This window comes from Eublepharis macularius, chromosome 3, assembly GCF_028583425.1.
Source record: "Eublepharis macularius isolate TG4126 chromosome 3, MPM_Emac_v1.0, whole genome shotgun sequence".
Taxonomy (NCBI): Eukaryota; Metazoa; Chordata; class Lepidosauria; order Squamata; family Eublepharidae; genus Eublepharis; species Eublepharis macularius.
Window position 1 is genome coordinate 120,649,499 of NC_072792.1, and position 27,577 is coordinate 120,677,075.

At 43.0% G+C, this 27,577-nt stretch overlaps 1 protein-coding gene across 1 annotated transcript in view; it reads right to left on the reverse strand.

The window, feature by feature from the left end:
• Nucleotides 1-27,577, reverse strand: part of GBE1 (1,4-alpha-glucan branching enzyme 1) — a 272,853-nt gene that overhangs the window by 140,578 nt on the left and 104,698 nt on the right. The window contains exons 4-7 of the mRNA XM_054973553.1: nucleotides 23,727-23,852; nucleotides 20,462-20,597; nucleotides 14,433-14,523; nucleotides 11,881-12,090 (exon numbers count right to left, since the gene is read on the reverse strand). Coding sequence (XP_054829528.1) covers nucleotides 11,881-12,090; nucleotides 14,433-14,523; nucleotides 20,462-20,597; nucleotides 23,727-23,852 — 563 coding nt within the window. The remainder of the gene's footprint in view (nucleotides 1-11,880; nucleotides 12,091-14,432; nucleotides 14,524-20,461; nucleotides 20,598-23,726; nucleotides 23,853-27,577) is intronic.

Below are 27,577 nucleotides of genomic sequence, written 5' to 3' on the forward strand. Positions count from 1 at the left end.
CAGCCGATAATTGAAGTTTCTCTTCCAAACATTTCCAAAGATGATAGGAGGTGGTGGTGGGGTGACCCCTTGCAACGACTTGACTGGTAGGGAGGCCAAGAATGCCATTTCCTGGGAAGCTACGGGGTGCAGAGATGCACTTTCACATTGGTCTCATTCCCCTTCCCACCAACCGAGTTAATTCAGGGCTTTTTTTCTGGGAAAAGAGGTGGTGGAACTCAGTCGGTTGCCCTCAGAGAAAATGGTCACATGGCCGGTGGACCCGCCCCCTGATCTCCAGACAGAGGGGAGTTTAGATTTCCCTCTGTGCCACAGCACAGAGGGCAGTCTAAACTCCCCTCTGTCTGGAGATGGGGGGGACACCAGCCATGTGACCATTTTCAAGAGGTTCCGGAACTCCGTTCCACTGTGTTCCGGCTGAAAAAAAGCCCTGAGTTAATTAATAATGTAAGGCCTATCTTCCCTAAGGATCTCATTGGCCTGCCTGCTGGTGGAAGGTATGAAATGAAACACAGAGACTTTTTGGTGTGTGGAATTCATAATAATTTAGTTTCCTGGATTTTGCTCTGCGTTTTGGAAGCTACTTTAACAAGCTGAACCAGCAAGTTCTGTCTGTATTTTTGGCTCTTTTTTCTGTTATGCATACACACACCCCATTGCTGACCCATTTGGTTTCACTCCGATCTCCACTGGGCTTGTTTACCAGATCCATCATTTTGTGAATACCCTAGTTCATGGATTCTAGGTAGTTCGAAAAACCAAAGCTCTTGTAAGCCTGAAAAGTTCCTTCCCCTGTAAATGTATTTAAAACTTGCAAGTTACAGGGAGAGAGTTAATATAGAACAACTGTTTTCTCTCTTCCCTGATGTAAATTGTGTGCTGATCCAGTGGCGTTTTGATGGATGAAACCAAAGGTAATTTGTCTGTCCTTAGGAGTGACCATCTTAATGTGTTTTATATCATACCAATAAATCTGTAGGAAAACTAACAATTACATTTTGTGTCCCTCATAAATGTAACAGTACATAGTTTAATTACCATACAATCTTCGTTTTTTTCCTAGTTACATTTAAAGATTTTGCACACAGCTGTGTTTGACTGTAGATAATAAAGGAAACTGGGTCCTTCAAGGGAAATTATATGTTATTGCAAAATCTCCTAACTAAAGGAGCATCTGTGGCTTAAAGTCTCCTATTCTGTCATATCAATTTAAACTTAAAAGCAAAAGGGAAAAAAAGTTTCAACAAGCAAAAATGTTTATTAAAAATTAAAGTCATTCTTCTGTACTGTCTCTCATTTGAATATATTATAAACCATATGTGCAGGGCTAACTTTTTGGAGAGGGAGGATTAATTAAAACGACAGCATGCCACTGCTATTCCTACACATTTCCAAAAATACCTTTCCCTCTTTCTTTAAAAAAATGACAGAACCATCATCCCTTCTACAATTAAAAGAAACATTCACTAAAATGCTCTTTGAAATCTTTGTTTTGTTTCATAAAAATCATCTAGGAAAACATAGGTGGACCAGCCTCATATGGATTTATAGAGCCCTATTTTTAGAATGTGAACTTATAAGCACACCAGTAGTATGAGTGACCAGTAGTATGAGTGAGTATTGCAAGAAATAGATGGTAGCATGCTTCCTTTCTCAGCCTCCCATTCTGCAGTATGATAGTTACCTAACACTGCCTGTGGCAATTTAATATTTCCACAAATAAACTGCAGAAACATTTTTTAAAAGCATTTGTCATTTTGATATGAAACATTTCACTAACTTACCACTTACACCTCAGCAGAATCTGCTTTATACCATAAGTGTATTTTAAACTTGTTAAATGTGTTGTTTTAGTGACAAATATGACTGTCCTGATGCATTCTAATTTAAAAATGACATAATTTAACATGACAGTAACAAATGCCCATTATATCCCCAGAGAAAACCCACCTGCGACCAGTCAGTTGTATCATTGCTACTGCAGGAATGCAAGTTTAAGCAACATTAACTAATTAGCTCACTAAACAAAACCTTGCATTATTTGAAATATTGACAGAAGGGTTAATGCTGTATTAAAAATACACAAGGCTTCCTGCTGATTGCTGCAGTACAGCAACTCTCTTCAGAGATTTGAAGCAGTGTGTCACACTTGTCAAAACAATGATCGCTTTCCAAATAGTTCAAAAAATATAACAGAGGACATAAAACTCTGTTAGATGAGTTGTAGTGAGTGTTTCCTGAAGATACAGTAAATCCTTAGGAGAGGTTCAGTCTCAACCTCTGCTCTACATGGCTTGCAAAAACTCACTACGGAACACTGTATGATATCATCAGGGCTGTGATTAATATTTCCTAATGGGATGAGATTTTCCTAGGCTGTAGTTTGACGTATACTGAAAAAGCTCTTTCAGTATCTATTAGACTCAGGATTATAGAGCAATCTCTAATGCAGTTTACTTAGTACATATTTGGAGTCAAGGGCCATTGACTCCAAATATGTACTCTGCAATGGCCCTGTTTCTACCACGGGAAAGGCTCAGAAAGTGGTGCTAGGGGAACTTCTGCCTGACACTATGGGAGTTATTCTATGGTATTCAGGATAGTTCCATTTATACCACATGAAATATCACATTAACATACAACTACTAGGAGAGGTTATCTAAAAATATAAAGTGCAGCATCACTAGTTCCTTCTATTAAAAACAGCTATTTACCACTGATACAGTGCTTTCAGTGTGTATATCAGTTTAATCCCAATTTAGAAACTTGTATTCCAGGAGGATACTCATTTGCCAAGATGATGACAAATTGACCTTCACCAAACTCCAACGTTCTATCAAGCTCTGTTCATGAGTGGAGGAGAGAGAAGCAAAGAAAGTAAATGAGCAAAGGCTTTCATAGAAGGAATGCAGATGGAAAACTATCCAAAATTAATGGCACTTCATATCCAGAGAAGCTCTATCCCTCCAAATGTATTCTTAAAGCTGCCAACCTACTCCTTAAAGGGGAGCCCAAAACAGGATGGCTCAGCAAACCCTGACCAGCTTTATTTTCCACCAACAGTTCCTAAGCCTTATCAGTCTGAAGCTTCAGTTTATTGATACTTGTGCAACATACTGCTACCTACAAGTAATGGTAAAGGGCAGGGCTTTTTTTCAGCTGGAACGCAGTGGAATGGAGTTCCAGCACCTCTTGAAAATGGTCACATGGCTGGTGTCCCCACCCCCTGATCTCCAGACAGAGAGGAGCTTAGTTTGCCCTCTGTGCCACGGCGTGGAGGGTAATCTAAACTCCCCTTTGTCTGGAAATCAGGGGGTGGAGCCATCGGCCATGTGACCATTTTCACCAAGGGCAATTTAAACATTTAAAAACTCCCCCCTTGTTCCAGCTGACCCAAAGTGATGTCTTTGTGCAGTCCTGAGTTCCACCACTGAGTTCCACCACCTCTTTCCCCAGAAAAAACTCCCTGGTAAAGGGCCTCCACTACCTTATCTGATTCTGCTGAAAAGAAGAATAAAGTGGGGCAGTTATTCATAGACAAATGACATTTCACTTTACATTTCTGGATGGTCTCTCAACAGTTTCATTTAGATGATGAAAAGCATGAAAGACACAAGAGAACCTGCTAACAATTTTTCAGTATGTCCTGACCCAGAGTTGGCAATCCTACACTATACCCTCTGTCAAGAAAGCATTCACAGGGATTTTGGAGAAAGCAGAACTAGAAACAAAAATTCATCAGAAAATTAATTGGTACACCTACCTACAAATCAAACACATGCCAAATCAGAGATAATGTGAAAACCCAAAACAGATTTTGAGAATATATTAGATAAACCGGTATTCCCTTGCAAAGGACTAATTTCCAAAATCTACAGTTGGATCCTTCTCACCAACAAATCTAAACCACTATGTAACAAAAAAAAAATGGCAACAAGATTGCGAGGCCCTATTAACAAAAGAAGACTGGAACTTACTTTGGACCTCAGATTTACTAAAATCACAAATAAATTAACAACAAACTACAAACCTACAAAACCATGAACTGATGGTACTGTACACCACAGAAAATGGCACTAATATCATCAGCAACATCCCCATCATGCTGGAGAAAATGTCGGGAACTAGGCTCCGAGCCCATTGCTGGTGAAAATGTAATGTCATCAAATAATTTTGGAAAGAAGTTCGTAAACACATAACACAAATAGGCTACACTATTCCACCGAAACCAGAATAATCTTAGAGTTATGACACAACAATACAAAATTTCCACAAATCAAACGAGATCTTATAAGAACCCTCCTGGTAGCTGCCAAAACAACAATAGCCACCAAATGGAAAACACAACAAGCCCCCACATTAACAAACTGGTACAGTAAAATATGGGAACACTTCATAATAGAAAAAGTTACAGACAGTCTTATTAAAGCTGAGATTTATCCCAAACCAATGAACTCACAGAGAAATAGTATCTGTTTTTTTAATTCATCAGCACCAATGATGTACAACCAGAAATACAACTCTGGCCAAATCCACACTTCCTTTTTGTTTCCGCACCTTTTTTGCAAGCAGTGCGCTGTTCATGCAGATACTCACACGCTTTCCCATTCCGCGTGTTCCCTGCCGTCACCACGCCACAATTGTGCCTTCCTTCCAAACCACGTGATAGTGGCGGAAATCCATTTTCTCCTCTCCTTTTTTTTTTTTGCACAGTGCAGAAAGTTCGGTATACCGGTAAACCAACTGTAGTGAGCAGCGGTTTGTGCGGGAAAAGAAACGGTCACTGGAGCATGCACATGTCACATGGGGACCGTTTCCCTACTGTGTCCCGCCATTTTTAAGAGCACGAGGAGCCAAGCCGAGCAATCCTGTATTTCCCACAACAATCATCTCCAGTAAACGGCAGGTGCAGAAAACAAATATATCCCTGAAAGCTTAGGACGCAGGTGGGAGATTCTACCATGTGCAAAAGACAGAATGCATCATCTTGTGGTGTCACGTGGCTGTGCTGCGAAGCATGCCAACCACAATCTGAGCCATCACCACAAATATCACACTCTGAGCATCCATGCTGTTAACTACTAAAAGCAGAAAACCACTCTGAGCAGCAGAATTTCCGGACAATGCCTTTAATGTAACAATCTAATTTCAAATTTGCCCGCCATACCAACCAGCCAATTGTTAGAAAGTGGTCTGTGACGAGCAAAAAATGAGCCAATCAAAGAGGAGGGGGAGGGTACATTACCATTTCTTAAAAATCGGAATATCGGTATACCGGAAAATTGACCTTTTTTAAAAAAAAAAATAAGGGAAGTGATGTGTGCCGTCAATTCTGACGGCGGAGGATGGAACCGCCCACTGTAATGATTTACTCAGTGGCATGTGGAGAAATGATTGCGCCATGAAGACACACTGGAAGGGTGAATGTGATGATGATGAAATGGTAGCGGAATGAACCCGATTGCCACGACTGCGCAAGATAAGCGGATGGTGAGTGAGTGTGGATTTAGCCTGTATCGCTTAAGTCAACAAAATGAATCAACCGAAACTTCTTCAACCAATCAAGCAAAACCCAATGCTGCACAACACAGAACTTTAATTTTCAAAAAGCTTTCAAAGAATTAAAATCTTAAATAACAAAAAAAATATTGTAAATGCTAAACCTTATGTTGAGAAAAGGTTAGACTTGTTAAATATTTGTTAAATTAGCTGTTAAAAAAATGAAAAATAAAGGTTTTTTTAAAAAAGAAAGAATTCACCACTCAGCACTCATTCTGGCAACCCCCCATCAATAGAAGGTAGAAGCCAAGAAGGGCATGGTTCGTACATAGAATGGCAGACCTATCTTGTGACAGCAGCTTGTCAACATACTCAAACTGCAACAACTGAAATTCAAAATATACTACACTGCTCTGGGACTGATCTGCAACAATGTAGTTCAAGTAACTATGGATACAAGAAACAGTGAAATCATTTGCAAAATAGTCACAGCATGTTGATGAATACTACAGGTTAACATTATCAGGGTTGAATGAAAAAAGCCCCTTAGCACCCAAAACTCCTCTGCAGATCATGAAAAAGTAAAACTGCTTTGCAGCCACTATCACATATTATTCACTAAAATGAACTCTGACTTTTGTCTGGTTGTATGCTTTGCAGCTTTCCCTCCATTTGTGTTCTAGTCATCTACCAATGCACTTTATTGCTTGCATCTTCTCAATAAAAAAGGATATGAACTCAATAAGATGGAAGAAAGAATAAGTGATGTAACAACTTCCAGGTCATTTCCATATTCCATAGACTATCAGCAACACTTACTAATATCAGCCAGGAACTACCCAAGGGATTTCCAGAATGCTTCAGGAGCCATCCACCTTTGAAGATGGCCTTTATGGACCATGTATAATGTATGGACCATGAAAACAGCCCCTTGGATACTCACCGTGAAGGGTCCTTCTCCTCTGAGGAAAGGAGGACATCTTGGGTGTTTCCCACCATCCAATCGGGGAGGCAGGAAGTTGAACTTTCTTCCTCTTCCTTTGGTGTGTGTGACCACCCTCACTCTCCTCAGTTCGGGTGACTCCCTTCAGCAGTCTCCCTTCCTCTCAATACACTATTTGTCAGAATAACTATAACTTCAAGAGAAGAAAGAGAACAACATGCACAAGAAAAAACAAGAACACCAGCAACCAACAACAGTCACAGCCAGAACAGGTGAAAATATAAGAAAAAATATAGTCAGACAGCCAAGGAGAAGAGAATCAGTACACGTAGTAGAGAGTTAAAAAGTAGACGAAGATCCTGGGAGGGCAAGATGTCCTCCTTTCCTCAGAGGAGAAGGACCCTTCACAGTGAGTATCCAAGGGGCCGTTCTCCCTCTGAGGCGGAGGACATCTTGGGTGCTCCCAAAGCAGTTCCCTATTTTCGGGGCGGGATGGATTCTTTGTCATCTACGACATGTTGAAGCACCCTGTGGCCAAAGGCTGCGTCCGCCAAAGCATAAGTATGCAGGTGATAATGCTTAATAAAGGTGGATGTAGACGACCAAGTTGCCGCCTTGCAGATTTCTTCTATCGAGGCATCTCTCCTGAGTGCTGCATTTGTAGCTGCGCTCCTAGCCGAGTGTGCCGTAATTCCATCCGGTACTTCCATTTTCATCACATTGTATGCCTCTTGTATGCAAGATTTTATACTGTAAGTGATCGCGGTGGACGACATGCAATGTCCCAACTTGGGGTGTGAGATATTAATGAAAAGCGAATCTGATTGTCGGATCGGTTGTGTCCTAATTATGTACGTCTTAAGAGCTTGTCGCACATACTCCTGTTCCTTTGGGTGCGTTGGTCTCGGACAAAAAAATGGTATATTGATCTCCTGAGATCTGTGGAATCTTGAGTATGCTTTAGGTAGGAAAACCGGATCCGTCCTCAGTACTACCTTCTCCTTATGGAAAACGTACAAATCAGGTTGAATGGATAGGGCACTCATCTCTGAGACATGGCGTGCAGAGGTAATAGCCACAAGGAAAATGGTCTTTCGTTTAAGCCATCGTAATGGAACATCCTTAATGGGTTCGAACGGAGGTCTTGTTAGAACAGCTAGAACCACGTTCAGAAGCCAGGTTGGGAATCTATGTACCGTCGGAGGCTTCAGAAGGGTAGCGCCTCGCAGGAACCTCTGAACATGTGGGTGAGAAGCTAGGGGCATTCCGTCCACCATTGGTAGAACCGTGCTAATAGCCGCAATCTGTTTCCTTAGCATTGCTGGACGTAGTCCTCTATCCAGAACCTCCTGAAGGAAGCCCAGCACAGAAGTCTTGGACGGTTGAACAGGATTGATCTTCTTGCGTCGGCACCAGCAGTTAAAGGCTTTCCATGCTGAGTTATAAATTCTGATTGTAGACCTTTTCCTGGAGGCCAGCAAGGTGGTTATTATTTCGGGAGGATAACCCTTGCGTTGGAAATAGCTCCGTTCAATTTCCAGCCGGTCAGAGACCACCGTTCCGGGCAGGGATGCCAAATGGGCCCCTGTTGTAACAGGTCCGGTTGAATTGGGAGCCTGAAAGGTGGTGCTACTGACAGACGTTGCAGGGTTGCAAACCATGGTCTTCTTGGCCACCAGGGGGCGATCAGAATTATTGTCGCTCGTTGTTCCTGTAGTTTCCTCAGCAATTTGGGGATTGTTGGTAGAGGGGGGAATGCGTATAGAAGACCCGTTGGCCACTGAGAATGGAGCGTGTCCGTCCCCTCTGCACGAGGATGGAAGTACCTGGATAGAAACCTCGGTAGTTGGTTGTTCAGGTGAGAGGCAAATAAATCCACCACCGGGTCCCCGAAGCACTTTGACACTTGTATGAAGATCTCTCTCTTCAGGGCCCATTCCCCCGGATGCAAGGATTGCCTGCTCAGCCAATCTGCTTGGGTGTTGAGTACTCCCCTGATGTGTTCTGCCTGCAGAGACTTGAGGTTGAGTTCTGCCCAGCTGACAATCTTGTTGGCCTCTCTCTGTAACTGGGACGACTTGGTTCCCCCTTGCTTGTTTATGTAAGCTTTTGCTGCAATATTGTCTGTTCGTATCAGCACGTGGTTGCAGGCAATCTGATGTCTGAAGTGCTTCAGGGCTAAGAGAATTGCTCGCATCTCCAGCACGTTGATCAGGAGTCTCCTTTCTTCGTTGGACCATTCCCCCTGTGCTGGATAGCCCTCTAGGGTCTCCCCCCAGCCCAGCAGGCTGGCATCGGTGAAAATCTGCATGAGATGCGGGGAAAGGAAACTCTTGCCTTGACGCAGGTTGTTGTCTACTGTCTACCATTGCAGGCTCTCCTTGACTGAAAGTGGAAGATGTACCTTGATGTTGGTTTTGTGAGCGATTTGAAGCTGGAACAGACGTAGCGTCACCTGTAGAGGCCGGAGGTGGAATCAGCCCCAATAGATGGCTTCCGAATGGGCAACCAGCAGTCCCATGAATTTGGATAGGTCCATTAGCAATGATGATGGTTGCTTGATTACGTCTGAGGCTAAGCGTATGAGCTTCATTCTGTTTTCCTTCGGTAAGAACATACAGCCTACCTTGGTGTCGATTATGAGACCCCGGTGTTCCAGGCGTTGTGATGGCTGTAGAGAGCATTTGGATCGGTTGATGAGGAATCCGTGCATCTCCAGGACCTGCATGACGACCGTTGTTTCCCTGATTGACGCTTCTAGGGAGGCGGATCTTATCAAGATATCGTCTAAGTAGGGGTGCAGCTGGAAGCCCATTTCCCTGAGCCTGACCACTAGCACTACTAACAGCTTGGTAAACACTCTGGGTGCCGTTGCCAAGTCAAATGGCATTGCTCTGAACTGAAGATGAATGTTTTGCACACAGAACCTTAGAAATCTCCGGTGAGCAGGAGCAATGGGTACATGAAGATATGCCTCTGTCAGATCTATTGATGTTAGAAACTCTCCTTGCTGTAGAGCCTCTGCAATGGTTCGAAGAGTTTCCATGCAGAAGCGTCTTAACGTGATGAATTTGTTCACATACTTTAGATCCAGAATGGATCTCCAGTCTCCATTCCTTTTGGGGACCGTGAAAAATATCAAATAGACTCCCTGACCCCTTTCTTCTAGGGGGACAGGTTCGACAGCTCCGATCTTCAGTAGGTGTTGCATGGCTTGAATGGTAATGCCTCTCTGAGAGGCGAGATTATAAACCGTTCTGGGGGAAAGGTGAGAAATTCTATTGCATATCCTTTGGAGACAACCTACAATGCCCAGGCATCCACCTTGGACTCTGCCCATGTGTGTTGGAACATGAGCAATCTCCCCCCCCCCACCGGAGTGTCTTGCGAGTCAGGGTTTCTACCCTTTGTCCTCTACCTCAAGCCTGTTGCTGCGGTGACCTTGTTGTCTATTAAACTTGGAATGGAACGGAGTCCTCTGAGGTTGGGCCCTGGGTAGCGTACAGTTGCGCTTTTGGTCCTGACGATTCCTAGGCAGTGTATAATGAGACCTAAAAGGTTGGTAGCCAAAGGATCGTCTCTCTGGTCTTTTAAAAGCTTTTGGGAGCGCCTTCTTTTTATCTTTGGTTTCAACAAGGATCCTCTCAAGTTGTTCCCCAAATAGCTTTCTGCCCTGAAATGGGTGGGACATCACTATGAGTTTGGCTTGAAGGTCAGCTTGCCATACCCGAAGCCACAACATACGTCTAGCTGCCGTGGACGAGGCCATCGCTCTAGAGGCCATGGATAGCACATCCAGCGTGGTGTCAGCGGTGAAGGTGCAGGCCTTGAGTATTCTATTGACACCTTCCAGAAGTCTTCTGTTGTTTTCAGGCAGTAGTTGAATCAACCTTCTGGTCCACACCACGGCAGCTCTAGATACCACTGAGGCGATGGATGAGGCTTTGATGGATGTAGTCAGGGCCTCATGCACTCACTTTAAGACTGCTTCACCTTTTTTGTCTAAGCTGTCCTTGATCATGCCTTGCCCGTCTTCAGAGAGGAGACCCTGAGACTGGAGTGCTGCCACTGGAGCATCGATGGCTGGCACCTGCAAGAGCTTATCAGCAAATTATCTGCTTCTGTCCACATCTGGGAGTTTTATTCTGCTGTTTTCTGGCTGCTTTTGTTGGCCAGGCCGAATTCAGACTGCCCTGCCCCTGGGAGGTTCCTGGGACAGCGGCAGAGGGTGGAGGAGGGGCCCCCGTACCTTCAGCTTGGCAGATAGCCCATAGTTCTTCCCTTAAGGACCGTCTGATTGCTGCCAGAGCTTCGGGGGATAAACCAGCAGGAAGGGCACTTACGTTGTCCTCCTGGGTGCAATGGCTGGGACCCTGCATTTCAGTTGTTGAAAAACGCCGCGTTGCTCCTGTTGGGAGGTTGGCATCCTCGGCTATGCGATTTGGCAGGAAAGCGCTTGTAGTGGCTTTTCCCGCCGAAACCGGGTCCCTCGCAGCCGCGCTGTCCTCGGGAGCTTGCTGTTGATGCGCTGCTGCTGCTGGCACCGTCTGCGACAGACGGGGTCATTTTTTGGCGGGCTGTCTTCCCTCTGTGTGTCCTCTTCCGCCGGGGGGCCGAACAAGCCTCCAAGGCGAGTCGGACCCGGCCGGGCCTGTTCCCGCCGTCGGGAGGATGGCTCCCGGGGAACAGCCCTCAGCCCTTTCTAGGAAGGAGTCTTCTGAGTCTGATGACTCTTGCACTGCCGTCTGCCCTTCCATGAGCCCTCTTGGGTCAAGAGGATTTTTTTTTTTTTGAGGACAGAAGCAGAGAAAAATCAGAAAAGAATAGAAAGCACAAGAGTAAGGTTTAGGAAAGAAAAGGAATAGATGAGATAAAGAATTAGATTGTAGTCCGAATGAAAGAGATCAAAAAGGTAGCTAAGCTAGCCTATTGAGTACTGCTCTCCCCTGAGGCAGGAAAAGAACTGAGGAGAGTGAGGGTGGTCCCACACACCAAAGGAAGAGGAAGGAAGTTCAACTTCCTGCCTCCCCGATTGGATGGTGGGAAACACCCAAGATGTCCTCCGCCTCAGAGTGAGAAAGGAATTGTTATGAGATTTACAACTAACCTGATTCAGCAAATAAAGCCTACAGAAAGGGAGTGGCATATCCAAATATCTTTCAACAAGCTCTGTATCCACTACTGATATTGTGTGGGCAGGGCCTATGAGAGTGGAGGAAAAGTGATGCATCGAAGTAAACATACAAATCCAAGTCCACAGGTTGCATTCAACAGCAACAAAGGAATGCCAGAAAAGCAATTATGAAGAAAATGAAATGAAGCGATCGAAGTACAGCAGGTGAGAAAAACTGCAAGATGAAACTGCAACATGCAACTGTTAGGAACACAACCTCAAGAGAGAGAGGAACTAGTACCACTCAGAAATTACTTATACCTACTTGGCATAGTCAAAAAGGCGGCTGTCCCAAAGTGAATGTGTTCCTCTAGGACCAGAATGGAAAAAAGCAGAATCTGTGCCATCAAATTTGTTCAGACCATCTTCTGAATTGCTTGATGCGTGACTGTGTACAACATCCAAAAGGACAATAATCCCCATTGAATGGGCAACATCAATGAGCTCCTTCAAATCATCTGGTGGTCCATAACGGCTAAAATGTAAAAAGTCACATTATATTTTTTCCTAATTAATTATAACAGTACATATTACTACTATACTTACTAATGAAAGGGCAAGCATGGTGTGAGACAAGGCCCATAGCTAAGAGATAGTCCATATGCTTTATACTCATCATAACATCCTTTATATCTCCCATTATTAGAGAGTCTTAAGTAGCAAGGCTGGAAAGAATGTCTTCCTGTGACCTTGAAAAGCTGTCAGAAGAGACAATGCTAGACCAATGGCTGCTAGACGGGCCAATGCTTATACAGTATGTTGGTATATTACATAATTTTTGAGACAGAGGTCTGACAAAAAAAAGATCTGGGGGGGGGGCGGAGTTTTCCAGATGGCTTTAGCTAAATAATCTTATGTAGTCTCAGATCTCTATAACCCTCCTTGAATGTCAGTGGGAAAGGTGGACTATAGAGAGAGACAGTTTGGTGTAGTGGTTAAGAGCGGCAGGACTCTAACCTGGAGAACCAGGTTTGATTCCCCACTCCTCCACTTAAAGACAGCTGGGTGACCATGGGTCAGTCACAGCTTCGAGGAGCTCTCTAAGCCCCACTCACCTCACAGGGTGATTGTTATGGGGATAATTATAACACCCTTTATAAACTGCTCTGAGTGGGTGTTAAGTTGTTCTGAAGGGTGGTATATAAAGAGAATGTTGTTATAAATAAAGATCCATCTTTCCTACCCCCAAAACTAGAGAGGTTTGTGTTGAGTGTGTCCATTTCCACTGCCTTACTGTTGCTGGTGAGTATCAGCAACAGAAAGAAAGGCTAAGGCATGTGCCCTTATGAATCTGCCTTGCATACTTGTTCTTCAAAACTATTTTAACATCCTTATACACACCAGACTCATCTAAATTAATAGGAGAATTGTCCTTAATTAAAATATTCCATAAGAAGTCCAGTATTCCTGAAAGAAGGTGTACCTTTAAGCATGTGTTTTCACATACAATAAGAGCAGTTTACAAAGTATGTTATTATTATCCCCACAATAATAACCCTGTAAGGGGGTTGGGGATGAGCGAGCTCCGAGAAGCTGTGAGTGACCCAAGGTCACCCAGCTGGCTTCAAGCAGAGGAGACTCTAACCTGGTTCTCCATATTAGAGTCTTGCCACTTTTAACCGCTACACCAATCATGAATTGTCTTCCATGCTATATGCACTGCCGCAGCCCTATCTCTTGCCTCTGTTTCTGACATGGCACTCACTTAATACAGGGTACTGAAGTTCCCTACGTGACTGGCACTTGTTTACATCCAAACAAAACCAGCAAATTTAGTTTGCCAATTACCAATCTATAGCAATGTATATGTTCCCCAAATCTGGAATTCCTAATCCACTTAAGTGTAATTACTGTCATAAATTAACGTTACTCTTACAAACTCTGTGGTATGTGCCTGAGAAGTCTTTCTACTATATGTCCACTTCCTGTGTTGAGAAAAATTTATCAGGTACATTTCACAACAGAAATGTCAAAGCTCCTAAAGACACTTTAAAAAGCTTGCACACAATTTATCATGCAACTCACACTGCATGGGTTCCAATCGCAGACATACACAGAAGGATGAATCTTAGGAGAGCAGAAGCAAGTACTCTCAAGAACTGAAATGAATTATCATTGTATTCAAGAATAGTTCAGAAACTGCTGATTACAAAGAAACTAAGCCTCTGCGACACCCTTTAAACATCATATCAGCACCATGGGAACTGCTTTGCTCTATATTCTTCCCACCACACTACCATACTGTTTAAAGTTCTGCAATCAATAGGTCTTAACATGAAATCAGGTAAAGGAAACTTCTATAACACAATAGGCCAGAGCTCTAGAATGAAAACTAGCACAAAATCCCAACAATGACTCCTTGGTGTGCAGTTCACCTAAATTAAGATCACAGGAGAAGATAAGGTACGGGGAGGAACAAAATAGAGGAAGTAGCTATCCTTATCTCAGCTGATATGAGTGTGTGCGCATCTGTATGTGTGTGTGTGTGTCCAGAAGTGTTGTCAACTTAAAATTGATTCAGAATGGGATACAGCCCTCTCAGGACCGGACCAATTCAGAATGCATGAGAGGAATTTCAGTGCTAAAAAACAACTCCTGACCACAATTTTTGTGCATTTTAAAATCTACTATATGAAGGAAAGACCCACATGTAGATTCTAAGAATATGATGGACATACTGGCCTTTTCTTAAGTTATACTACTTTGGCTGCTAGAGCTTTCACATAGTTTGTTCCTTGAGTCAAGGATAGGGAAAGGTAAAAGGAAACTTTATCAAAAAAAGAGACAAACATGTTCTAAAGGTAGCTCCTAACATACCTTGAGGCAGCAAAAAAACTTGTGACTTGATAACCAAAACTGGCATAGTAAGCATGTTCCATAATAGCCATCAACTGAATGCAGTTATAGCCTGTATTTAAAAGAGGAGATGGAAAATCAGCAAAATCCCCATTCTCATTTTTAGCAGTTCTAATCACTGGTTACTACTTTTAGATGGGGGAAAAATACTTCATTTAGTAAAAAGTGTAGTTTAGACAATATATTATTCTTCCCAAAAAGCCTGAGGAAGGCATGACTTTCCCATCCAAACAGGGAAGATCAATTTCTCAAGGGATCCCCCTAAGTGTTTAAGAAGCAATACAAGATATGCAAATATAATCTTAATTTGACTTCAGAATATTAACTAGGCCAATCTGCATGTCCTGAACTTCAACTGCACTTTTGATATTTACAGTGTTGATCATAAAAGAGGGGGAAAAGAGTAACTAACTTCTGACTACACACATACTAAAATCTTGTGCTTCTCTTAATGTTTCAAACACATTCCATTTCTATCTAATCGTTAACATATTTTTCTCCAAATTCATTTCCCTGAAGGAATCTCTCTAAAAGAACAAACATTAAAGCAATGGAATTTTACTTTGAACCTCACTGAAGGAGTTCAGGACCAAAGGAAAAGAAAAACCTTTCTTTTTGTCCCTTATCCAACCCAAAATGTTTCTCTGTGATATTAAATGATGGAAATCTGAAGGGAAAAGAACAGTTTAATGATGAAACCACTGCACTTAAATCAAATCTTTTACTAAGCTAACTTTTATGTCAGCAAATAAATGCCCCTTCAGCCACCAAGCATGGATTACAGGCAAAGGATAACCTTCAGATCTGTTTGATAGTCTGTGGAGGCCACAATTTCTCTTGATTCTTAGTTTTAACGAAAATCGTTGGCTTGTCATTTAACCTGTTCCACAGCAAAATTTAACACTGTTTACTTAAGCGAGCTGTAACACTATTATTTTTCATTTGCCCTCAAATTAAAATGAGAACCAAAAGATGGAGGCCATCTGTTTGATTATTTAGGTAGCAATCCTAAGCCTGCTTTCCTGGAAGTAAGCCATTAAATAACATGGGGCATGCCTCTAAGTAGAAAGCTACTTGCCTCTAAGTAGCTTTCATAGGCTGCAATCCTAAACTTACTTACATTCGATGTATTGTCGAAGGCTTTCACGGCCGGAGAACGATGGCTGTTGTGGGTTTTCCGGGCTGTATTGCCGTGGTCTCTGTCTTTTGGTGCTACACCTCTGAAGATGCCAGCCACAGCTGCTGGCGAAACGTCAGGAACTACAATGCCAAGACCACGGCAATACAGCCCGGAAAACCCACAACAGCCATTACTTACATTCCATTTCTATTAATTTAGTCAAACTAAATCCAGTTGGGGCTTACTTTTAAATAACCACACAAAGGATTGTACTGCACAGGCCAGTTATAGTCATTTTCTGATTAATTAAATTGTTTTTAGTATAGTTTTTGTGCATTGCACACCATTTTATCAATGATGGCACATTTTCTTTGACATAGGTATGATTTTTAGCAACGAGTTATCATTATCAATATATCTAACTCCAAATATTGTCTCATCTGTGAATAATTAAATCCAAATTGGAGCTATGAACAGACAAGACAGATTTTTTAACAAACCTGAGAGGGAAAAAGTGTGTAGAAAAATCTGAAATATAAAAATAAATTAAAATGGGGATTAAAATACCCCAAAATAATAGAAGCAGTTCCTGTACCTTTTAGATCTCAGTGGCCATTGAGGGGATTGCTAGGCAACCCCAACAATACTGCTAGCCTTCAAACCTTGGTTTCTGTCAAAAAAATTCAGAGGGGAGGAGCAGGGCCCTTTCCAGGGCAGTTTTGGCCCCCAGCCCACCCTACTCTCCTCCCTTCTTACCTGGAGGGAAGACTAATTGGGGCCAGGCCCAGTAGCAACTACCAGTCTCTTTGCAATTTGAGTGACTCACCCAGGTGTGGCAGTGGATACTGGGCAATTTGATGCCACACAACTTGACGGGGCCCAGTGTCAGCCTCCACATGACTTTCACAACTTGGCCAGGCCTGATACTGCCACCAACACAACTCACTGGAGTGACTTGCTACCACACAACTTTTGCAACTTGGCCAGACTTTTTCCAGGGAGAGGCTTCCAGGGAAAGTGAAGAAGGGAAACCTAATAGCCAATGTGCTGTAGAGGTTAGAGTGTAGGACTAGGATCTGAGAGGTGTAAATTTTAGAGATGGGCATGAACCGAGAAAAATCTGAACCATGTGGTTCGTGGTTCATCACATTTCACAAACCACGAACTTTCACAAACTTATCCCAGTTCATAAATTGGTTCATTTGGTTCATGAAAATATCACTTTCGGGGCAGCAGAAGGTCTGCAGAATATGGGATTGTGCTTCTGGTTTCCCCCTTTAAAATTGCCTGCCACTTTTCAGCTGATGAGAGGGGGATTGAGTGGTAAGAAAAGTGTTGCTGCTTTCAAACACCCACTGCTTTTTTCAGTTGAGGGGAGGAGCATCCTACTCCTATCAACTGAGGTCCTTTTCACACTGAGACTTTAAAGCGTTTCAATATAAGTTCTTCTTCCCATGTTTGCAGGAGTTTGCTTATTCCCTGCTGGCTTTAAAAGCCAGGAAAGGGTTAAATGGCTGTTTTTTCCCTTCTTCCTTTGGGAAGTAGGGAATGCACGCTCTCTTTTTTTTCCAAAAGCAAGGAAGAGTTGTAATATTGTAACATGTCAACATTGTGATGTGACTGCACATTCCTCCTGGTTTTAAAATCCAGGAAAGGATTAAATGGCTCTTTTTCCCTCCCCCTCAAGCTTGTTTCAGGCTGAAAAAAAGAGTGAAAAAACCAAGTGTTTTGTGCAGCCCTTTGGAAACAAAGTAGCAGGGAAGCTGGGAAGGGATGAAGCAGCAGCTTCCCTGCCACTTTGTTTCCAAAGGACTGTGCAAAAAAAACCAGAGAGAGTGTGCATACCTCAAAGGAGGAAGGGAAAGACCAGCCATTTAACTCTTTCTTGGCTTTTAAAGCCAGCAGGGAATAAGCAAACTCCTACAAACATGGGAAGCAGAACAAATAAGTTCCAGTACTAAAGGACCTCAGCTGATGGAAGGGGCATGCCCCTCCTCTCAGCTGAAAAAAGCGGCAGGTCCTTTGAAAGCAGCAAGACTTTTCTTACAGGCAAGAAGAATTTCTGCTTTCAAATGCCTCCTATCAGCTGAAAAGCGGCCAAGTGAACACCTCTACAGCAGAAAGCCCATCTCCAATTGCCTAGGAAATTGATTGATGGTGCCAGGGTCTCTGCAGTTACGAAACAAAAAATGAACCAGCCTAAAGTTCGTCATGGTTCGTCAGAAATGGGCTCTGACGAACCACCAGTTCACGAACCAGAAACTGGCCCAGTTCGTGATGAACTTTGGTTTGTATTTTGGTTCGTGCCCATCTCTAGTAAATTTCCTACTCTGTCATGGAAACTTGCTAGGTAACTAACTCAGTCACTCGCTCTCAGTCTAATCTACCTCACAGTGTTTTTGTGAGGATAAAATGGAGGTGAGAAGAATGATGTCAGCTGCTTTGGGTTTTCACTGTGGAGAAAGGCAGGGTATAAATTAAGTAAATAAATAAAACTGAAGATTGAGGAGGCAGATAAAGAAAGATTGGTTGGTTGCTGTGTGGTAAGGAGAAAAGGAAGCAAGGAAATGATATGAAAGTAAGGAAATGGGGCTGCCAAAAGGAGAAAGGAAACAGTGTGAGCAGGAGGATAAGGGAGAAATGTAGTGAGCTCTGCAAGTCCTTGTGAGCACCATGCTTATACTTTAAGATTGTACAAGTAGGGGATTCGGTTTCGTTTTCGCAGCCATGTCAGACGCTCCTCTCGGCAGGTCCGAGAGGAAGCGGCCGAGCCGCCTGGCCGGGTGGCTGATCTGCAAAGGTTAGCCCCCAGACTCTCAGGCAGGGAGTCTGAGTCCGGGACGCGGCGGGAAGAGCCCTCTGACAGATCGAGGCAGGGGGTAAATCGCCCGTTTGTCCCTATGGAGGCCGGCAGACGAGCGCGGCACCTAGTGTGCTGCCGGGCTATAGAAAACGGCAAGGAGCAAGATTAGGCGAAAGCCTGCAAGTAAGCGAATCCCTTCTGTTACTACAAGCGTTGTGAGGAGTGGTGGGGTCTGAAGGTTAGAAGACTCGGATTTTCCCCCCTCATAGAGTCTCAGAAGATTGGCGGTTCCCCCCCCCCTAAAATGGCAGCGAGAAAGCAGAGTCCTTCTCTTGGCAAGTCAGTTACGGCGGCCTTGCAGAGGGGCGAGACGCTTGAAGAACTGGTTAAAAGAGCGGTTATGGAAGCCATAAAACCCTTTGTTGACAAGCTGAATGAAACAGATCAAAGGGTGGGCTTAATTGAAAGCGATGTGAAAGCCATTAAAGAATCAGCGGGGGGGGGGCAGAGAAGTCTGCCCGGGAAAGTGCGTCACTTACGAGAGCAACGAACAGGGAATTAAAGTTGGTGGAAAACCAGCTGATCGGACTGCAAGTGGAGCGAACACAAACCGTTTTGCGTCTCCAGAATGTTAAAGAGGAGGAAAAAGAGGATTTATGGGATCTCGCCTCGGAACTTTTAGCGACACCCGCGAGGGCAACTAAAGAAGAAGTGAAAAGCGCCATTTTGGGAGTCCGTCGGGCATCTTCAAAATATGCAACGAAGCGGCAGCTGCCTCGCGAGATTGTTATCGAGTTTTCATCTAGGAGGGTCCGGGACAGTATCCTATATAATTCATACAATGCGGAATTGGACTTTCTGGGAAATAAAGTCAAGATATTGAAGGACGTTCCATTTTTAGTGCGGAAGAAAAGATTTAAGTACAAGATGTTGGCAGCTCTTTTGAGGGAACGGGACATAAAGTACAAATGGCTACTCCCGGAAGGAATCGGGTTTAGTTATAAAGATAAAGCTTACAAGATTAATTCTGAAGATCAGCTAAGGGATTTTGTGGATAAAAATCCAGAATTTGGACCAGACACCAAGCAAAAAGAAGAGGATCCGAAGCCTGAAGGGAGGGGGGAGGCAGTGAGCGCTCCGGCGGTAGCTGCGCAGAGGGAATTGCGCCCGGGGCCCAGGGGAGGGAAAAAGATTTTATTTGAACTGTAATTTGTAATTTGTATGATCAACCACTCCGTCACTATTTTATTAAGCTATTTTTTTACTGTGGCAGTATGAAGGGAAAGCATTGAAACGTAGTGTTTAGTGTTTGTAGGTTACCTTCCCCTTTTTTCCCACCCCCCCTTCCCTTTCTCTTTTTTCTCCCTTCCTTCCCATCCCTTGTGCTATTGTAGTCTTTTGTAGTTACTGTTTTGTAGGTTACGTATGTATGTAGTAGTTTTGTATGTTAGATATTGAAAAATAAAAAATATTACAAAAAAAAAAGATTGTACAAGTAGGAAACATATCCAGAGGAATTATTTTAAAATTCATTCTGTACTTAGGCTGTGGCTAGAGAAAGTTATAGGGAAGGCCTTTTCTGTACTGTGCATCTATAATTATACAAGCATATAAATAAAATTACTACATATATTAATCACCAAATATTTTTCTAAGTCCATTTTTGAGTCTCAAATACAAAGAATGCTTTCTGCTCCCTAGATTTATCAAGAGTAACTCAGTCACTCTGATAGCAAGAACGTGGTATCCCTAAGATGTATGGAAATAAATACAAATTACACTAATAATTGCAACTAGGAACTTTATTTCTAGATATTGCACACCACAAATAAATAATCTAAAAACTAAAAATGTTTGGTCTACAACAGTTTTCCACAGCTTTTTTTCTTCTTTTAAAATAAGATCATTACTTCATTGGAATAAATGTTCAGTATAATAAAATACATTGCTATGATGCATTAAATATCAACATGGAGACAATCCACAGACTCTTGAAATGAGCTTTTCTAATAAAAGCACAGGGCTCATTAAAAATTTATCTTGGAAGAAGCCTCAAATATTACTTACCAAGATCCTTGACTTTCGGAAGTACATTGTGTGTGAAGTTTTTATATGAAGCTATTTTCCCTTCAGGGGAAGCAATTCCCACATGAGATTCATAGATCCTTAAGCTTTTAGGCTTCTTAGGAACAGGATGCTTCCGCTACACAATGGAAAATGGTTTGGGAATAAAATGCAAGAAGCTCTCAGATATATTAGACAAGAATTGGTAAGCTGTCTTAAAATCTGAACCACCGTATTGACTGTAAGGTAAATGCAAGGGCTGTACATCAAATGACAAAATTGGAAAAGGAGGAAATACAACAATGTTCAAATTGATGCAGCCTATGTAACTTCCCTTCACAAATTCCCTTTGGACATGGCTGTCTTTGCAGCCAGCCCAAAGTTGAAACATTCACACATTCTTTTGGTATCCTGGGATGTTTTATCCCCAGCCTCCCTCAGAGAGGTTCACAGAATGCCATGTTTCATTGTGATTCACTTCTTGTTCCTTGAAAATGTTTCCTTCTGTTAGAGACTCTTTTCCAATACTGTTTTGTCTGCCAGTGAACTTCTGTGTGTTTCAAAGTATTTTGGGGTTTGGGGTAATGTGCAATCTCAATTCACAAAGGACAATGGACTCTCCACTGCTGTGTTCAAACTGAACATTGTGCCCTGGAACATACACAATCCTCCTGTGTAGCTGCACACTGCAGAGGAAGACCAATACTGACACTGCCCATCATTTTCATCTTCTCACTGAAGAACCCCTGATATGCTTCTGGGGTAACTCAAGGTTGAAAACTGGTATATTAAACAGAAAGATCAAAAGTTTGCTAATTTCACTACTATTGTCTGCAAGGTCCTTACCTACTGAAAGTGTTGTCAGGGCCAGCGCGCCTATTAAGGCTAGGTAGGCGGTGGCCGCAGGCGCGGGGTGCTGGACGGAGCGCCAGAGGAGGCGCGGCGGGCGGGAGTGCGCGCCACAAAGCACCATCCTCCTATCCCTCCCACCCCGCGCCGCCGCCGCCGCCAGCACAAGCCCCCGGCCAGGTGCAGCCACCGCGGGAAGGCATCTGCGGCGGTGCAGGCAACTGAGCGGGAGAGCTCGGAGGCCGCCTGCCGCAGCAATCAGGTTGGTGGCGGCGCGCGCGCTCCCGTGATGATGTCACGCGTGATGTCATCACGCAGGCCGGTGTGCGCGCGCGCGCTCATGCGCGCGCGGCGGTGCCTGGCCAGCCGGCCACAGGCATGGCAGACCCTTACACTGCCCCTGAGTGTTGTACTACTGGGGGAGGGGTAAAGGGGGAGGAATCTCATGTTTTTCTATCGTTAAAGCCAAATGTTATATTATTGGACATTAGAAGGAATAGCAATGCAGAAAGAACACCACAAATAACTGATTTTTGCAAGGAACAGATAGCAGTCAGCAATGCCTACATCTATGGCCTGCTCATACACTTAAACTGGAGCAGTTACGGTGGTTGGGAAGAAGGGAGAGAGCAAGAGACTCTAGGCAACTGCACCCAGTAAAGGCTCAGCCAGGTAGATCTCATGCTGCCTTATGCATCCGACCCCGATTTGGCCCGCTATATGCTGAGGGGCAGGGTCAGCAGACCAGTTGGTTGGGCTCCTGTTTGGTCCCTGCTACATATTCCAGAAGGGGGATGGAGGCAGATTGGCCATTTGGAGCTGCTTGCCAGCATCCCTTCTGTCTGCTGCTCCTGGCAGGCAGCATTCCCCAAAGTCAGCCCAGGTAAAATTTTTGGAGGTGGGCTCACTTGCTCCACAGCAGTGAAAGTTGCTTTGATAGGAGAAGTGGGAAGCAACCACTCATCACAATGTGTGTAAGGAGGTATGTGACTGTGCTTCCTTCCAGCTCCTTCCAACTACACTGTTGAACCTTAGCAGCCAGCTCCACGCTGGGCAACACATGCAGAGAGGTATAATTGAATTTACAGCACATGAAAAGTGAGCTGCAGGGATTTAGGCATTGGCTGGGGACATGAAATTGGGTATGAAGGGCTCAGATCCCTGAAGGACCCTAAAAAGGGAGATCTTCTTAAGGGCTCTTGGGGTGATGGACATGACAGCCACCTTCAGGGATAGCATGTTGACCACACCCCGAAGGGGCTGGTAGTGTGCAGGAACAGCAGCTTCTGCTACATCTGGCCTTAAGGCCAGCTCTTTCCTTGAATACCCACAATATGCAGGTTGGAGGGTTCATTGTCAGCAGTCAGGCTGTCAGCTGCACTCATAGTCCCCAGCCTATGCTGTACTAAGCCTGAGGAACCTGTAATCAATAAAGTTGTGGCCTGATTTTCCCCAGTTCAGTGTGTCTGTGTCATTCCTTTCTCACTTCCCTTTAGACTATTCCCCACTCTGGATCCAAGAGTAAGTGACTAAAGTGTGCAAAAGTGCCAAAGTGTCAAAGCTTATAGCATTTGTAAAGTTATAGGCTGGTAGTAGACAAGGATTCCCCCACTCCAGATTATTAGATTATTATAGGCTGGTAGTAGACAAGGATTCCCCCACTCCAGATTATTAGAAACATAAAAAACAATGTTAATATAGGCATCTATGCATGCTTTTCAATTTGGTTAAAAATATAGTATTTGTAAAATGTTTTGCCTTGTTGATCTCTTTTAATTGTACTAATAATTTATGCTTTTGGAAATCACAAGTTTTAAGCATGCATATTCAAACTTGTAACCAACTGTGTGTGTGCATTATGTATGTGTCTAGATATAGATGATTTTTTCCTTGAAACATTGCTCAGAAAAATCTGATCCTGATAATCACTGTGATACGGCAAAAGTAGATTAGTTGATCCCACATAGTTCCTTCATAGTCCAAGGTTTTCTGAATTACAGATGCAACTATGTCATAAGGGAATAGTAACTCAAAGTATGAAAAAGCATCACCATATTTGATAGTTCAAATTATCTATTTTAAAACCAATCTTAATTCATATATACAAAACATCATCTCATTTCTCATTAATTTCACCAAAAATATTATATCAGCAGTCCGTGTTTCAACAAATTTCTCCTTACATAGTCAGATAAGTATATAAGCACTGAAAGAGACCCTGAACACCTGCAGGCATATATCTGTACATATACTTCGTATTACTAAATGCTATATTATCTAAAAGAGCCTTTATTAAGAAACTCAGTCAAACTGGGAAAACATGGTCCATTTTTTAAAATAAGAAAATAGAATTTGGAGAGAAAACCCCATGCACCATCACCTTCCCCACTATACTTCTAACATTTTTAGAATATCTTACTTTGTATGGAACTGGAGGCTCCCAATGTATCCAATCATAAGTTACACTGGTGTCTTGACGAGCAACATATCTTGCCCAAGGAGAAATGCGATAGAAAATCTCTCCATTTTGGCTTCGTATCACTACCTAGATTTTTTTTTAAAAAAAAAAGATCATAAAGCATTAAGCAATCATAAAAACAGCAGCATGTCTTCTTCATCTCTCCTCTAGTAAAAATATAGATATATACAATAGAACAGAATGACTTGTTGGTCCTTAAGGTGCTACTGCACTCAAAATATGTATACAAAGTATATGATATGACATCATTGCAAGGCATTATTTATATTATTTATTTACATTTTACAAATAGTAACTAACTAACGAAGTATAGAGGAAATGGGAAGGCTCACAATACAGTATTGTAATGCCACATATTTTGCATTACAAAATGGTACCAGAAAAGAAGGTGCAGCGAATGGTATCAGTTGGTGCCATAATGCCTAGTCCTAGCCATCAATATACTGCAAAATTGCAAGTAGCAATCTTTTAACTACTTGCCACCTCCGTCCAAATTACAATGAAAGCAAATGGAACCAGTAGGAGAAACATAGCTATCATTTAAGCTATAAGTCACTCCTACAGTAGTGGCCATGCAGTAATGGCCAAAGCCTAGCCCAAGAATGTTTATGGGGCAGGATATATTACAGGTGCCATAGAGATGCTGCCTGAACCTGCTTTTCCACAGAAAGCCCCCCCCTTCCATGCCTAACACTTATTATAATATCAGAAACATACTATGAGTGAGAGAAGACTGAATAGACTAAGTAATTATAAATGGAGCACTGTTCATTCAACGAGAGGAGGGCCATTTTTGATAGCACCTGTTTCTTCTGGTGACCGCTAACATATCCTAGGATTGGAAAATCCCAAATCCAAAACACAGAGCAGCACATTTAGAAATTCATGCTCTGCCCCCTTCACACCCAGAGAGCCCAAAATAACAGAGAATCTTCAGCAGCCTCTCCTCCAGCCACCCTCCTAGTTTGGTCAAGATTGCATTTCGGGCGTCCCAGTTACAGACCCCCAAAGTGGCCACCCCCAGGAAACTTCCAGTAGATACTAGGAGTTGCAAATGCCAATTGACTTGCATTGGCTAGTAGCACCAAAAATGAGGCAAAATCAAACAGAAAAGGTTGGGGGAAGAGCCACCTCACTCACCACACAGACACCTTCCCAGTGATTGCCTAGGGAATTAATTCTTGCTCCTTGGTTGCATAGAGAAGAATGGGAGCTCTCTGGTTGATGGGCAGAACTGCCTATCAAGGTTTTGAGGGCTAAGATTGGCTGCAGAACATCCACCCCTCCATTGCAGAATGGGAGTGCCCTGGTTGGCAGGCAGAACTGCCTATCAAGGTTTTATGGGCTAAGATTGGCTGCAGAATGTCCATCCCTCCATTGTCTAGGGAATTCATTCTTGCTCCTTGATCTATAGAGCAAAATGAGAGCTCTCTGCTTGCCAGGCAGAGCTGCCTATCAAGTTTTAAGGGCTGCAAAAGGTCTGTGGACATCCCCTCCATTGCATAGAGAATCGATAAATCGGCACCAGGATGAATAGACTCACGGATCATGGACCAACAGACCGGCCCAAACAGAACAAAATTCATGAAAAAGGTGAGTCCCACAAACTGAATGTTCATGAATCATGAACCAGGCCAAGCTGTACAAAATTGTGGTCCATTTTCCGGACGGTGCCCACCTCTACTTAATAGGATCCTAATTATGACTATTCTATTGGACTCCAACTAGACATGACAGCAAACTCATGGCTGCTATGAGAACACCACCACCACCATTTAAAAGTCCTTTTAAAATGTCACACAGTCCCCTATACTGATTCGACCCACAGCACGGTGCCTTTGTCCCTTCCCTAACAGCCACTGGGTGGCCATTTCAGCACTTGATAAAGCATGGGGGCAGGGCAAGATCACCTTAGTCTGCTACACTACTTGCAGTGTATTAAAATTACTTTTAAAAGGCAGCAGCATCCTCATGGCAGACATGAGGGTCCTGTCATGACTAGTTTGGCCCTTAAACACCTAAACTTTCTAGTTTAAAAATCCTGAAATGACTATGGTCCTGAAGTAGAAATGACTTGGGTAAAGAATGTAATTAGAATTTTCTTAAGAAATCATTTCAGTATGATTTTTATTTTTAGCACAAGAACGTTCTTCTTTAATGGACCTTGAAGAAGCTGCTATACTCTCTCCAATTGGTCTCGACTGTGGCACTTGGCAGCTGTAAGAGGTGCCCTTAGCTGGAGGTGGATCTACCTCCAAATCTAAGTGGTAAAATTTTCACAAGAGGATCAATCCTCATCTAACTGGAAGTCCTAAAGAAACTGACTTTTAACAGATCCAAACAGGTTAAACAAGCAGATTACCTAGTAAAATATATGAATGGACATACACAGGGGGGTTTTCTGGGGAAAGAGGTGGAGGAACTCTTAAGAGGGAAATGAGGAAGAAAAACACGGTATTCTTTGCAATAATATTCTTTTCAAGCACTATTTCCGAGTATTTTCAAGAGGTGCCGGAACTCCATTCCACCGCGTTCCCCCTGAAAAAAAGCCCTGGACATACCTAGGACCAGGCTGCAAACAATCTTGACTATTGCAAGACACCATCATAATTTGGAATTTGGCTAGTTGCATCACCTCTACTTTTTTCCTTTCCTGAACTTCTCTTATCATTGAGGTGATCTTCTGTTGTCTCTCCTTTGACACAAAGACTTTGTCTTTGACTGTGTCTATCATTACTCCCAGGTGTAGTCTCTTCTGTACTGGTGTCAGACTGCTCTTTTCTTTGTTGATTACAAAACCATGATTTTCCAGACAGCCTTGGTTTGTTTCACTGCTTCCAGAACAGAGGTTAGGGATGGGCTCTTGATTAGGACATCATCTGGGTACGGAAATAGGGATATCCATTGGAGTGTGAGGATTGCTATTAGTGTCACTCACCAGTACCTTCGTGAATAGTCTTGGGGAGAATTTGAGACCGAATGGTAATACTGATTTCTCATCAGATCGCATAAAGCTTTCGCCTTTTATTAAAGATTTCTGTGGAGTGACCGAAGGTTAGAGCCCTGTATTGGTAGTGATCTCCATCGTATGCAAACCATAAATATTTTATGTGCATTTCCTTTATGGATATGTGCAGATAGGCCTAGGACAGATCTATGGAGGCTAGGTAGTCTCCTTTCTGGATGGCCCCTGGGATGGATTTCATCATTTCCATCTTGGACTTGCGTGACTTAATGTATTGGTTCAGCCACTCCAGATCCAGGATGGCTCTGATACCCCCATTTTTCTTTGGTATGATGAAGAACACTGAGTAGACTCCCTGGTTCTTGTATTGTGTCAGTACTGGCTCTATTACCTTTATCTCTATTACCTTTATCATTACATGTTTTTGTTTCAGTAGATTTCTTGGAAATTGGATAAGGCATTTCAGTGATATTGATTCAAATTCCAGGGAGTACCCCATGGAGAACATGTTTAGTACCCATTTGCCAATGACTGTTTGTTGTCTTTTGAAAATTTCTGCAGCCGTCCCCCAATTTGTATGACTTTCTCCTGTTGTTAGTAATCATGCCAGGTATGCTTTCTTTTATCCTTTTGGTTGCTGTCCAAATTTTTGAAAGGTAAAGGACCTTTTTCACTTCTAGATCTTGGTTGCCAGTTACTTTGGAAAGGTCTGGCATTTCCTAGTCTAAGTGGGTGTTTGGGGTCTCACAAGGAGGGTCTATTCTTGTTCTTTGGTTCTCTTTTTTATTTTTTGATGATAGGACTTTTTTCTTCTCAGTATCCTCCT